General features: G+C 41.9%; 1 protein-coding gene across 1 annotated transcript in view; it reads right to left on the reverse strand.

The window, feature by feature from the left end:
- ush2a (Usher syndrome 2A (autosomal recessive, mild)) overlaps positions 1–13817 on the reverse strand; it is a 190351-nt gene that overhangs the window by 23142 nt on the left and 153392 nt on the right. Inside the window, exons 68-73 of the mRNA XM_067488984.1 lie at positions 13471–13654; positions 10560–10717; positions 6960–7118; positions 6551–6713; positions 4630–4847; positions 4411–4547 (exon numbers count right to left, since the gene is read on the reverse strand). Of these exons, the coding sequence (XP_067345085.1) occupies positions 4411–4547; positions 4630–4847; positions 6551–6713; positions 6960–7118; positions 10560–10717; positions 13471–13654 (1019 nt within the window). The remainder of the gene's footprint in view (positions 1–4410; positions 4548–4629; positions 4848–6550; positions 6714–6959; positions 7119–10559; positions 10718–13470; positions 13655–13817) is intronic.

The following is a 13817-nucleotide window of genomic DNA, read 5'->3' on the forward strand; positions in this document are numbered from 1 at the left end:
ACAGACGTCCACTTCCCATTTCCTATAATTCGACATTTTTTGTGATGCTTTCTGGCCTTTCTTGTTGCCAGGGTAAGGTCGCCAGTATACTTCCTCATGCTAAGACAAAGCTGACCAGCTGCTGCCCTGAAGCAAACGTGGCATCAATCAGAAACATTTATGCAGTGGCTAATCAGCAGAATGGGTTTCAAAATTCACGTATCAATCAGCAAACACGTGTGCTAAACTATATTCCCTGAGGCCCAAGTCTCCGCTCTACATGTAAGCAGGTAAAAACGTGCCAGTCTGAAATCAAAGCATAAATACATAAACAATGCATCTGAATAAATGCTACGTGTTTGCACCATGTGTTTAACGCCCAAACTCATCAATCAACCCTGCAGACCATTCACATCTACCACATTTTCTGATAACATGTCGATACTTAGCAGCACATGCCTGGATAAGCACGTTCTGACTGTGCGGGTGACACACACACACACACACACACAGTGAACCTCATGTCGGCTTGGAGACACAGTTTGCCGGCTGGCCCTCTCCCGTACTCTCTGACGGGCTCTTAATGGTAAACTAACAGATTGTAAACATGCTGCTAGCTCTGTCTCTCTCTCTCTCTTTAGTTCCTGTTCTCCATTCTCCGTATTAATCACTCTCTTTCTCTTTATCTCTCTTATTCATTCACCTCCTTGGCTTCTCTCTTAGCCCTGCTCACTTTATCCCTTCTTCCTCTTTTCCTCACTTTTTTCCCTCTCTCTCTTTCTCTCTTTCTCTCTCTCTCTCTCACCCGCTCTTTTGCTTTTCCTGGGGTATTTTTTAAACAATGTGTCCTTCATGTACGGTTGGTTACGGGGCGTACAGAAGGACATCATTAGCGCTGGTGGTTAAGCTGTAATTTACACCATTACCGAGGTAGGGGCCATTTTTATTGCCTAGTAAATTTCAGCTCTGAAATATTTAGACCATATGGCTCAATTTGTGTAATAACCTTAATTTCCAAGCACCCTTCAGCTCCCTTCAGCGCCGGCTGTTGTTGGCGGATGCAGAATGGTGCGTGTACACGTTGGCGTGTGTCTGCGTGTGTGCATGGTTTGGTTCTGAAACATATTCTCACACACACACACACACACGCATACATGCACACAGAAACATAGCAAAAATACTCTACGCATAAACTCCTTGCACAGGCATTGCACACACTCTTCCACACACTCTCACAGATTCACTCATTCACAAACACACACACACACGCACATACACACACGCAAGTATGTATGCATGGTGGTAGCAGATTAATAGGGTGTCAGCTTGTGTTTGGGTGAGGGAGCGTCAGGCGTCGGCCAGATGGTTCTCAGGGATGATGACTGTCAGGGGTCCTGCTCTGATCAATGGGATGTATTAATACAACGCACGTACACACACACACACACACACACACTCACACGCACACTGTTGCACATGCAAAAAATTTCATGCATGCACACAGGCACACATACAACCACATTCAGACATATGCATCCACATAGGTTATAACACACACACACACATATGCACATGGTCCCCCTTCATCAATGATCCCAAGGGCCACAGTGTAACATCTGGAAGAGCCAAGGGAGGGAGGAAAGGACAGAAGAGAAAAGGAGGAGAAAGGGAGGTGGTAGACGGGGAAATACAGGGGGCAGGAACAGTGGATGGAGGGAAAAGAGATCAGTGAAAAATGTACAACAGAGGAAAAGATTTAGTGATGTAATGTAAAAGAGAAAGGAGGTGCAAATTGAGCAAGAGGAGCTGAATAAGATGCAGGGGATCTAGTGAAGGGTGAAAATGAGAAAGATGGCAGAAGAGTTACAGAAGAGAACCAATGGAAAGGAGAGTGGGATGGAAGTATGACGAGGATGGAAATTAAAGGATGTAAAGGAAAATGAGGCAGAGATTACAGAGGAAAGGGGAGAGTAGTGATGGAAGAAAAAAAAAGGGTGAAACACACAAGAAGGAGAAGATTGTTTGGAGGCACGAAGAAGATTGTAAGCGCATGACAGAAATGGTGGAATTTGAGTTTCCCGCTGAAACTGAACAGGAATAAGCGAGAGCACACTTATTCATGCTAGACTAAAGTGGTGTGGAGGTGGCAGACCGATGGAAAAGTTGGAGGGATGCAAATGGAAATCAACAAAAGTGCTAAGAGGCGAAAAAAGGAGGGAAAGACACAGAGAGAAATTCAAAGCAGACGTTGAACAGAAGTTAAGGAAGCACGATGCAAAAATGACGACCTGACTGGGTTGTGTGAGTGACTAACATGTCTGTCAGAAAGGTGCACTGCATGGAGAGTGTGTGTCAGAGACTGTGTGTGTGCCAGGCGGCGTGTAGGGGTCTAGTGAGGCAGGCCGCCTGCGCATCGTACCCTCATTCCGTCCAATTGCCATGACGACCCCATTAATCAGCCAAGCTGGCACAGAGCAGGGTTCCCAGCCCAGCCTGAGCTCAACGCACACACAAACATACACAAATGGGCATAGACACATACACACACACGCACGCACAGCGATACATACAAACCTGAGAAATGTTATGGGGGGAAAAAGTATATACAGGGGACATTCAGGGTTTTGGAAAATCCACAAATGTGGAGAAGTTTTACCCACTCAGTAGGGCATGTACAGTGTTCTACAACCTTGAAACCGTTTCTCTGATGTTCATAAACAAGTGCAATCGAACGAAATCGAAGTAACATCAATTACTTTTTGTCAAATCTACAATCGGCATCAATCGAGAAAGCAGTTGAACTGCATGACATGCTACTGAACAAGAACGAAGTCGGCCTGGATTTTGGAATTTGAATTTCTACTTACTGGGGTCAATGGGTGTTTTTTTCTAAGACTCAAAAAACCCCGTGAAAGCCGGATAATTTATTGATAATGCATCGCATGGCATCTGTGGGACGCATCAGGTTTTCATACCTGTGCGAAAGAACCCAGGAGGTTTGAATCGTCCAACTCTCCTCAGCAGATAAATGTCAACATGACTTTATTAAAAAAAAAATTTCCTCATTGTTTTAATATTAATGTGTGATGACTATCTCCTCAAATCAACTGTCAAACTAAATCTATTGAATGTCACAAAAATATTTCTTGGCTTAATGTTGCTAAGCAACACAACTCATGACACAAATGCAAAATCCTAACGTGGCCTGTTCTCTTCATGTTTTTTGGGAACTTTCTAATTTTCTTTCTGTAGTCTGAAACAACAGTGTGTGTGTGTGTGTGTTTGTGTGTGTGTGTGTGTTAAAGGCAACCGTGTGACAAATGACCGCCAGTGAAATAAGTCTATGCCATGTCAATGAGCCTTTCAAACACCCACACACACACACACACACAAACACAAAGTGTTCCATATCAATGAGAAGGTGAAAGGTCTCCATTTACATCTTGTATTAATTATGAGTGACAAGCCAAAGGTCAGCGAGGGAGAAGAGGCCACTAGTATGGACAGAATATAGATCTATACTTCTACCTCTTTACCCTTTTTCACTCTCCACACCCTCCTCCACCAGTCTGTCACTCTGTCTTGCCCCCATGTATTCCTTCACTTGTCTTTTCTGTTCAACTCCACTTCACCTCTCTCTCTCTCTCTCTCTCCATTGTTCTCTGCTCTGTCTTTTTAATCTTTTGCTTTCTAGTACTTCACCGGGTTTTCCAATACTGTTCATCATGTTAATTTCCATTTGGTAAGTTTGGTTCATGTGTCCCTTCTTTTCCTGTATTGTTGCACCGGCATATTTTTTTGAAAATTATAACTTCTGCAAGTTGAATTACACAAGATGAGTTTCAGATAACAATGCACATGCACAAACACACACACACACTTTCAGGTGTGTGGTGGCTTGCAGACAGGATGCTGGCCACCGTTGGCGAATATTTCATTGCAGCTCTGGGTGAACTTAGCCTGCTTACTGAGCTGCCAACTCTTATTTAGAAGAGATGGCAGTTTTAAACAGTAATATCTGTGTGTGTGTTTGTATGTGTGTGTGCACAATACATGTTGTTAGTCTGTGTGCAGGGCATGTGTGTGTGTATTCAGTCGGAGGGCTTTTGCTTATAGTTATTCCCTGTGTTAGACTATCAGGGATGGCACACAATTGTTGGGAGCATCCTGGAGAATAGCTGGCCACAAGCAGTGTGTGTGTGTGTGTGTGTGTGTGTGTGTGTTCAGGCTCCTCACTGGCAAACAGATGGCACCAGCACCACAGGTAGTGTCCACATTTCTTCACATGCATCACAAATGATAATAGAAACAGTGTCACACAGTCACACACATTACATATACATAGTTGGAAGGAATAAACTCAAAGATACATTCATGCTAAAATTATCTGGCATTGACTGTTTGTTTGTGTGTGTGTGTGTGTACATTTACCTCTACAGTGACAGCAGTAACAGTAGTTGAGTTGAGTGTTGGGTCCTGCTGGTGCTTCTTGTAAACCAATCTATAGTGGGAAATTAGACCGTTGGGCTGTCCCGGTTCTCTCCATTTCAGATGGACTGAGTGTCCACCTGTCAAAACACACAGCACGTGGGACTGTCACAGTGTTTCAATACGAGAGCATTGAAATCTTCCTAGACATGGTGAACTCACCAGTGGGAATGGCACCAGGAGGGGGCATGTCTTGAGGTTCTGCCTGTAAGGTCTGGACTAAGGCCCATTGGCTCAGAACTGAGCCTTTAGAGTTGTGGGCTCGGACCCTGTACTGGAAGTAGCTGAAAGGTCGCAGGGCAGGGCTCGCATCATAAAATTCAAGTGGCCCACTTGACCAGATGAAAACCAACAGTTCCTCCTCTGTTCCTAATGGACGCCTTCAATGAAATAAATACTCAGATTAGCGATTCATCTTAATTTAATTTTATATCATAGCATACTCTTTATTGATTTAAAATTAATATAGGATGCATGAAATCTTTTTCTTAAACCACTCTTAGGGTCACAAGAAAAAGGTTTTCTGCATAAATTGGTCATGAAACATGATCCGATCTTCGCTAAAGTCATGATCTTTCATGGCTCCATGTCAGATCACCTCAACTCTGAAAAAAACAACATCGCAGCAGTGATGACCACCGTGACGCCCCACAAACTACTGGGAAAATGTCTCCTGAACAGATGAAGCAAAGGTAGACTTGTCGGGCAGAACGCCTAACAATGTGCGTGTGGTAAAAAGCACCGACCAGTAAGAACCACACACCAACATGAAAACATCATCCCAACAACATCAGGATTTGGGGCTGCTTTGCTGCCTCTGGACCCGGACCACCTGCCATAGTGGACGGGAAAATGAATTCCCAAGTTTATCGAGGTATCGAACAGGATAATGTCAGGGCGGATGTCTGTAAGCTAAAGCTCAGAAGTAGCAATTCCAATTGCAGTTAGTCATTTGTAGGCTCATTGGGTGTGTTCAATAGAGACATGAAAGATGAGGACTGCTTTGTGTTTTTGGCTTAGAAATATTGTGTTTGTTGATATTCGTGACTTTGCTGAAGATCAGATCACATTTCATGAGCATCTGAGGGACAACACCAGGAAACTGCAAACATGTCCATTACTCTCTTTCTGTATTATGTGACAAGCTGCACTTATGTGCAGTGCAACATGAAAAGCAGGGCAAAGTTATTCTCAGATGTTTTTCCAAGTGTTTTACTATATTTTAGTCCTTGAGAGGACTGACAACAAGTGCACTCGGTTTACGTGGACCTGATCTAAGAAATGTATCATCACGCCTTAAACATCATGTGTGAGTCACTGGCTGATGCAAGCACCCCGATGTCTCGGTAAGCCCCTTTCTCTGTGGGTACGTAGGGTTTCAGGTGTGTGCGGGAGAGACAAAAAGAGAGATTTTCGTATTTTATTCAAGCCCCTGTCTGCCTGAGTCTGATCATACCAGGTGTAGAGGTGTGTGTGTGTTGCTATGCTAATGTGTGTTTCCCGAGGACTTAAAGGGCTTAGCCCGGTCTGACCCTGCATACAGATCACACACTCTCTGGTCAACAAGCAGACCACGACCTTCAGCGTGCACACAGACTGGTAGGCTGGTTGCAAGACACTCGCCTGCAGACACATCAACAAGACTTCGATTGTATATGTTCCGTACGTACAGTATGTGTGTGGGATGTACTATTTGAATGAGCAGATAATGTGAGGACACTTTGGTTTGTGAATATGTAACAATGGTTCTACATCAGAGATGGGTGCGATAAATGCGCCTATATATACTTAGTGGAAGAGCATTGTAGGAAATGATTTTCCGACACCTCAGGGGCCAACGCCCGAAGGATGTTGCTTATGTGATCATAAGACGTCAAAATAAGAGTAGAAAAGTAGAAAACAAGATGCTTTTCTTCGTGAACCATTTTCTACTCTTATTATGAAAAAAATAAATCCCAGCTGTCATTGTCCAAGACCCTGGACCGGTCAGAAGTCTACGTCGTGGCACTAGCAGGCACACTATCCTAACCCGTCAAAATCTCAAAATGTATTTTTCTAGCCCCCTTTGGTGTGTTTCTGTTACCGGTGTATATGATAAGACGTGATGTGTCCATTAGGTTTTTCTGGGGATGACCAGTGGATCTCCAGGACATTCGCCCCCGCTGCCTTTACTGTGGGGGACTGCAGACCTTCTGGGGCGGCCTCTAAAGTCCAAACTGAAACCCCCTCCCCGACTCCACACCCATCTGCAAAACACAACACTTTGTTACAAAATACGTACATTTTTAGCAGCTCACATCCACAGCGTCTTTTACCCCCTAATGACTCCGTTGTATGAGTCTCGGCACAGGACAGCAGTATAATATATCTGCAGTGAGGCAGTACCTTAAATACCTCAGCTACTCTGCAGAATTTACTCCGTGAAAGTTAACAGCGTCTCAAGCATCCACAGATTTGTGATGGTGGTGGATTTTTCACGCTAAGATACTTACCAATTTGACAGGCCTGCACTCTGATGTAGTAGCGGGTGAATGGCTCTAGACCGGTCACAGTTAGGTGCAGATCTTGACCAGCATCGCGCATTATGGGTCTGTCATTTTCTGGCTTTAACAGGATGTTGTAGTTTACTGACTGGCGGCTGCTGAGTTGTGCTGTGAAAATGGAGCATGAGTTGGTTGCTGAAGTACACGTGTAACTGAAACATTTCTTCAACCCAAACAGAGACAACAAGCTGGACATGACGCGTCTTCTTAAGAGCACCTCACATTTATGGAACTAGTTTTCAGTAGTCAGAAAGTGAGTAAATAAATAAAGAAATTCATTAAAATGGGGAAAAAAATCCTTTACCCTTAGAATTTTAAGAAATTAGATAGTAGTTAGTAATAGTAGTAACAGCAACTTAAATTGTGTTGGATATAAGCACTAAGTGTCATGTAAGTATTTAGCAGCCAGCACTAAAGTATATAGTTGCCTAACACTATATCTGCATACAGATTTTTAGATTTCCATCGAAAAACTGACAGTTTCTGGCTTTACAATCCTGGCATTACAGTCTCACAACCAGACAAAAGCACACACATGTAGATATCCAAAAACACACACATGGATACACACACACACGCACCTAGACTTTGTTAATATTCCCTCCGGAGGTTTTTCCATAATTCAGGCTACTGTATTGTGATGGGTTATTCAACATTCATGAACTCTGGATATCTCGAGAATGAACTGATTACCAGACAAATGAAGGACTTCAATTATTCACCCTCCAACTCACATATGCACACATGCAGCCAGACACACACAAGCTTACATTCTGGTCTTACCAGCAGCGGACTGTCAGACTACGAGGACCAAGTGTGAACCACAACTTTTAGCCATTTTTGAAACATTCGTAAGTGCAAAAACTATTTTGTAATTTTGTAATGATGGGTGCATATAACATATTATTATCATGCTTTGACAGATACTCATGTACATATGACAAAAGCATGAAAATAATCATCTAGTGTGCGATCTTAGCCCTGGATTAGCCAAAAGGCCAAAAAGATATTTAGAAGATGCTAAACTATTGGAAAACCCAACATGTTCTCTTTGGGTGTTAGACCACAAACATCCTGTCGTAAGTCTTGAATCTGAAATACACAAGTTATTTAGTCAGAATCAAGCTGATTATCTTAAGAGTCCTTGAGTTCAAAAGTGGAGGGTTGGGCTGTGAAATGTGGTAGAATAACCTCAACTTGTCAGAGAAGTCCTCGGACATCCAGCTCAAACATTTCTGAACATTTTTTCTTAGTGTGTTTGAATCTAGAATTAGGATTGAAGCCACGTACTCAAAATGTTCAGCTGTTTTTTAATAAGTCATGAATCGAAGACTTCAACAGAAAAGCTGCGAGCTATTTGACCAGAAACACTTGAGCTTGATTTCTTGGCGCTTTTCAATAGTTTGGACGTCGGCTTCAAATTAAATTAGTGTTCTTAACATTTATCCATTGATTACAACTTCATTTTTATCTTTAATCATTTATTCATGTGCATAGGTTTTATAATCTCAGACTTTTATTTTTTTCTTTTGTTTTTATATCCTGTTTTATGGACATTATTGACTCTTTATCTTGGATCGTTTTTACTTGAACCCATTGCTCCACTTTCACTGATCTGCATAGCACATCTGTACAAAAAGTTTCATATAAATACAATTTCTATTGATTGATCGATTGAATCAAACATTTGCGTACGTCTGATTTAAGCAGTGTTTCACACCGTTTATGTGCATCTTTTGTTACGTTTCAAGTTTTCTGACTCCAATGATTGTGGGGTGCCCACCTATGCTGTGTAATGGCCATAAAGGATTAATATTTGTGCTGATTTTTGATATAAAATAAAGAACAATGAGCACCTTTGACACTTCTTATTTCACACAATGGCCCCAATTGCAAATGCACAAATGTACACAGTATATAGTGTAAAAACCCATATAGTGTACACATACAACACCTTCTCCCAAACACACACACACGTGAAATGCAAACACCACAACAGAGGAAGAGTGAAAGATTTTTAAAAAGCCATACGTCAATGTTTGGCAGTTAATGTATGCATATGAACACACCAAAATGTGCATGTACGTAAACACAATAGCAGGAACCGGAGAGTCAGACACGCACACATACACAAACATACACACACAAGTCGAAAACACTCCAGACTCTGGGCTCAGGGAGTTAACCAAGCGTGAGAACCCAGCCGATATTTCCTCACCTTTAAAATCAACCAGTAATGACAATAGAATAGGCCTGCCTATGGAAATATCTCCACGATGACATGCACACAGAAACACACACACACACACACACGGACACAAGCACGCACACATAATGATGCATACATAAGCATAGACACCAACATACAGAAACAAAAATTTGCACAACCCCATCAACACACACACACTGTGAAGTGTCTATGCTAGTTGGCCCTATAAGCAGTTTCTGAGATAGGAAATCAGCCTAATGAGAGAGTAATAGTCAATGATAGATGGGTTAGGGCAGACAATCACTGCCCCATAAGCATGAAACTCAGCCCCAAGTGTGTGCTCATATGTGCCTCTGTGTGTGTGTGTGTGTGTGTGTGTGTGTTCTGGTCCTAAAAGGCCAGAAGGTGAATGGAAAACTACTCAGGGTCTTTGTCTGACCACTCTGTCTCTTCACATCTGAAGAAGAAATTCATCAAATGGAGGAAAACTCTCACCAGTCAGTTAAATACAGTGGGTACAAGTTTTTTTTGTTTGTTTGTTTGTTTGTTTTCAAGTTCATTAAAAATATCACTTTCTGAAGAAAAACCTACTGTATGTATCACATTAACTAACTTTCTGAGAATTTCAGGAAGCGTAGTTACAACAGCATAGGAACCAATTCTTCTCATGTGTTTTCTGGACCTCTTGTTTGCAGGATGGTAAATACAGAATTTGTTTTCCTTTTTAGAAATCATCTGAAATACTGATTTTCTTACTGGATTCCCTTTTTTTTATAGAATTATTGTTTAAGGTTTCCAAGAACCATTGAGTTTATGCACAAAAAAAAAGTAATTATCAGCGAATAAATTGGTTGATGATACATCCAAAATACCAACTTTATTGTGCAGTGTATAAAGATTTTGGCCAGTTGCTTTTGAGATTTTTCTTAAAATAATATTCTCAGGGCTCCTCTGAGAATAATACAAATTAAATAAATATACAAATTAAATATACAAAAAGGGCCCCCAGTGTTAACAAATTCCACTTGGTTGCAGAGTCTGAATGTCTGAATTTCAAAATGTAAATGTGACACAGCTGCACCCAGGCTGAAATAATTTATTATAAGCTGAGATACAAATGTGATTAATCACTGTTAGGTATCACAGAAAACACACCAGTTTACATAAATTACCATGAACAAACATAAACAAGTTAGTTTGATCATCAAAGGTCAAAACAAAGTGTCGACTCTAATGTCATTTGGATTCCGACTAAATACATTAAACCAAAAATGATATCTGGCTACTCCATCCATCCATCCATGTGAATTCTCTATGTATTCATTTAGATTGCTACTCACCAGGAGGGGCCCAAGAGAGAGATATAGAGTGGGGGCTTGGCACTGTCACATTGTGGGGAGGTGGGATCCCAGTTGGGCATGAGACTGGAGTTTGTATAACATATTTGTCACTCACACCAGTCCCCCCTCCTGTACTGGCCTCGAGCTCATACACATACCTGAAGAGATGTGTGGGGGAAAGACGGGTGTGGGGAAGGCAGCAAAGAGAAAATAGGGGAGGGCCACAGAGAAATGAGAAATCAGAAGGTAAGAAAATGTCACTGTTAAAGGGGCAGTTTCACACTAAATATCTTCAATGTATAAAGCACAGAAAAACGTCAGGATTGAGCCAGAATCATAGTTTCCATCACATTATTTCCATTAAAGCAAATTCCTATCAGTTATGATTAAAAATTATAATTTTTTTAGCTAAATTATGTGGTACATATACTGGAATTAATCTACCACACTATTAAGCAGCACAATCTAAATATCAGATCAAAATAAAATAGCACAACGGCAGAACAAGGTAAGGGGCTGCTTGGTGGTCATCCTACTAAAGATTTTAGGTAAAAGATGAAATACGAAGCAGAAAGACCAGAACAAACTAACTCAGGGTCAGTTTAAGTGTCCAGCTTTTTCCTACAGAGTTAATATACAGTAATAATATGAGTTGGGTTGGTAAACAAGGAAAAACCTGACAAACTGTAAAACAACACAAAGAGGTACAGATGCATGTACGTTAGTTATTCCATGTCATTAAATGTGTTTTAGAGAAAGGAGTAAAATAAACCCAAGCTGCTTCTTTTATTGCAGCTTCCATGTTGATTATGTGATGCACGCTGGCCAAAAAACTATTTCTCTCCAGTCTAATATAACATAAAGAGCAGTTATAAAACCGTTAAAACACCGTGTCACAAACGCTGGTGACTGACCGCTTGTGCAATCAGAATTTGATCAATTGGGTCCAGTATCCTTTGGAAATTAACATTCATATTAATTAATAGGTGAGATTTGAATGGATGAACTTCTCTTCAACTACTTGTGTGAAGAAAACTAAATCTTCATCTTCCTCTTTCTCCCTCTTACACCACCTGCCTCTCTTTCTTCCATCTGTCTCTCTGTTGTCTCCGTCTTCCATGACATCATAAGATAGATTTCCCTTTTAAGAGCGCGTGTCTGGCTGGTGGTAAAGTCTACATTAACTGTGTAAGTGGGCCACCATTTAACATTAAAAGCCTTTAATTTGCTATAAACTCTGGCGCATGTGCATTAACGGGCAGTGGTGCTGGGTGATTGTTTCTGTGCAGAGCGTTTTAGAGAGGACGCCATTAGCAGCTCAGCGGTGGGTTCGAATGCAGTCATAGGACGGCATTAAAACTACTCCTGTTACTCTAATAGATACACACGCAGACGTGCAGAGAAAAAAAACCATAAATACGCCTTAGTGAAACACACCAACTGAGTCAAGGAGAGATAGAAAACGAGAGGGAAATCACGAGAGAAAGAGAGCGTAGCCGTGTGCGAGTATGATGGAGAGGTAGAATTTTATCAGGGCATAAGGTTTCAGTGGGAGAATGAATTCAAACACTTCATCACTGGAAGATATTTACTTAAATGTAAACACCGTCTTGGGATATCAAAAGTAAAATGGTGTGTGTCTGTATATGTGTGTGTGTGTGTGTGTGTGTGTGTGTGTGTGTGTGTGTGTGTGTGTGTGTGTGTGTGTGTGTGTGTGTGTGTGTGTGTGTGAGGGGGAAGGTAATCGGTGAGTGGAGCATTTGCATCTGTTTGGCTGCGAGTGTGTGTGTGTGTGTGTGTGTGCGCGTCTGTCCTGCAGGGCCAGCCAGAGGGAATAGGTTAATTCTCTCGTCATCTTAGACACTTCCGGGGCTGCTGAAGCAAAGTGACAGCTAATCAACATTGTCATAAATAATCAATGGCCACTTTGAGCAGCCTCGTGCACGGCCGCATGCGCACACAGAAAGGCACACGTGGGCACACACTCACACACGCGGGCAAAAAAAACACACAAGTGTGCCTGGATAATGGGGCCAGTGCTACCTGTGTAATTCTTGGTTCAGGGCTAAATTGGGAAAAGAAGGGAAGGTGGAAGGGAAAGAAGGCGAGGGGAAGAAGAAGTGAATAGGAAGCGAGACGAGTGATGAGAAGCGAAGGGTCTGGATGGGAATGCCTTCTGGCAGACTATCTGGAATTAGAGAAAATTAAACGTCACACACATATACAGTCCTGTCTTCTCCCTTCCTTCCTTTCTGTTTTTCCTTCACACACACACACACACACACACACACACACACACACAGAGGATTGGAGTACTGCAGGGTGTTATCCCGAGAATTCTATTTGGGGTAAAGAGAAATTGTCTCAGGAGAGAGGAAGCTGAGGAGAGCGAGGAGGAGACACGAGACCAAGGGCAGGACAGAGGGTATAATTTTACATTCCCATAATTAAAACTGAAAATCCATCTTGGAAAAAAAAAACAAAAAAAAAAATACACGGATTAGTAAAGGTTAAATGAAAATAAACAGATAAAATCTACGCTCCACTGCTGTCTGTAAGCAAAAGCCAGGTTTGATTTGTGATTTTAATGCGCGTGCGTTGTTGTGTTTGCGTCTGTCAATGCTATGTCAAATATTAGCTCATTAAATGACACAAACAGACATATAGAGTACAGTCCTGAGAGAGAGACAGTGTGAGACACGGATGGGATGATAGGACAGCTTTTAAAACAGGACGACCCCGATATAAACAAATGGGAACATGTAGGAATTAAAGGCATGATTAATTAGGACGCTACAAGTAAAGAGCGTTTATGCATGTGTGACTTCCACATCTGTACAAACACACTTGTACATGTTTGCATTCGTGTGTTGTGTGTGTGTGTGTGTGTGTGTGTGTGCATGCTCTCGACCTGCGGTTTGGCAGGAGTCCAGTATCAGTATAATTCTGGTCACGGTGGTGTCCGGTAAAAATAGTGCGACCGTCTCGTTTCAGCCTGTACTTGGAGACATGTCCATTAGGCTGTGACGGTGGATGCCAGTATAGTTCCACCGCAGATGTGTTTATTATCAGGTGTCCAGGCCTTGACCATACACCTAGAGAAGCAAAGAAGGAACGAATAATAAGTCACATGCATTTTTCCCTTTTGATGCCTCTATAGAGGCGGCTAAATGTTACTCATTCTAACTGCAGTTTGTCTTCAATTTCAAACAAACTGCCTGCAGAGCTGCCTGAAGAGCAAAGTGCATCGTCGTCTGC

The sequence above is a fragment of the Channa argus genome, chromosome 2 (assembly GCF_033026475.1).
Source record: "Channa argus isolate prfri chromosome 2, Channa argus male v1.0, whole genome shotgun sequence".
Lineage (NCBI taxonomy): Eukaryota > Metazoa > Chordata > Actinopteri > Anabantiformes > Channidae > Channa > Channa argus.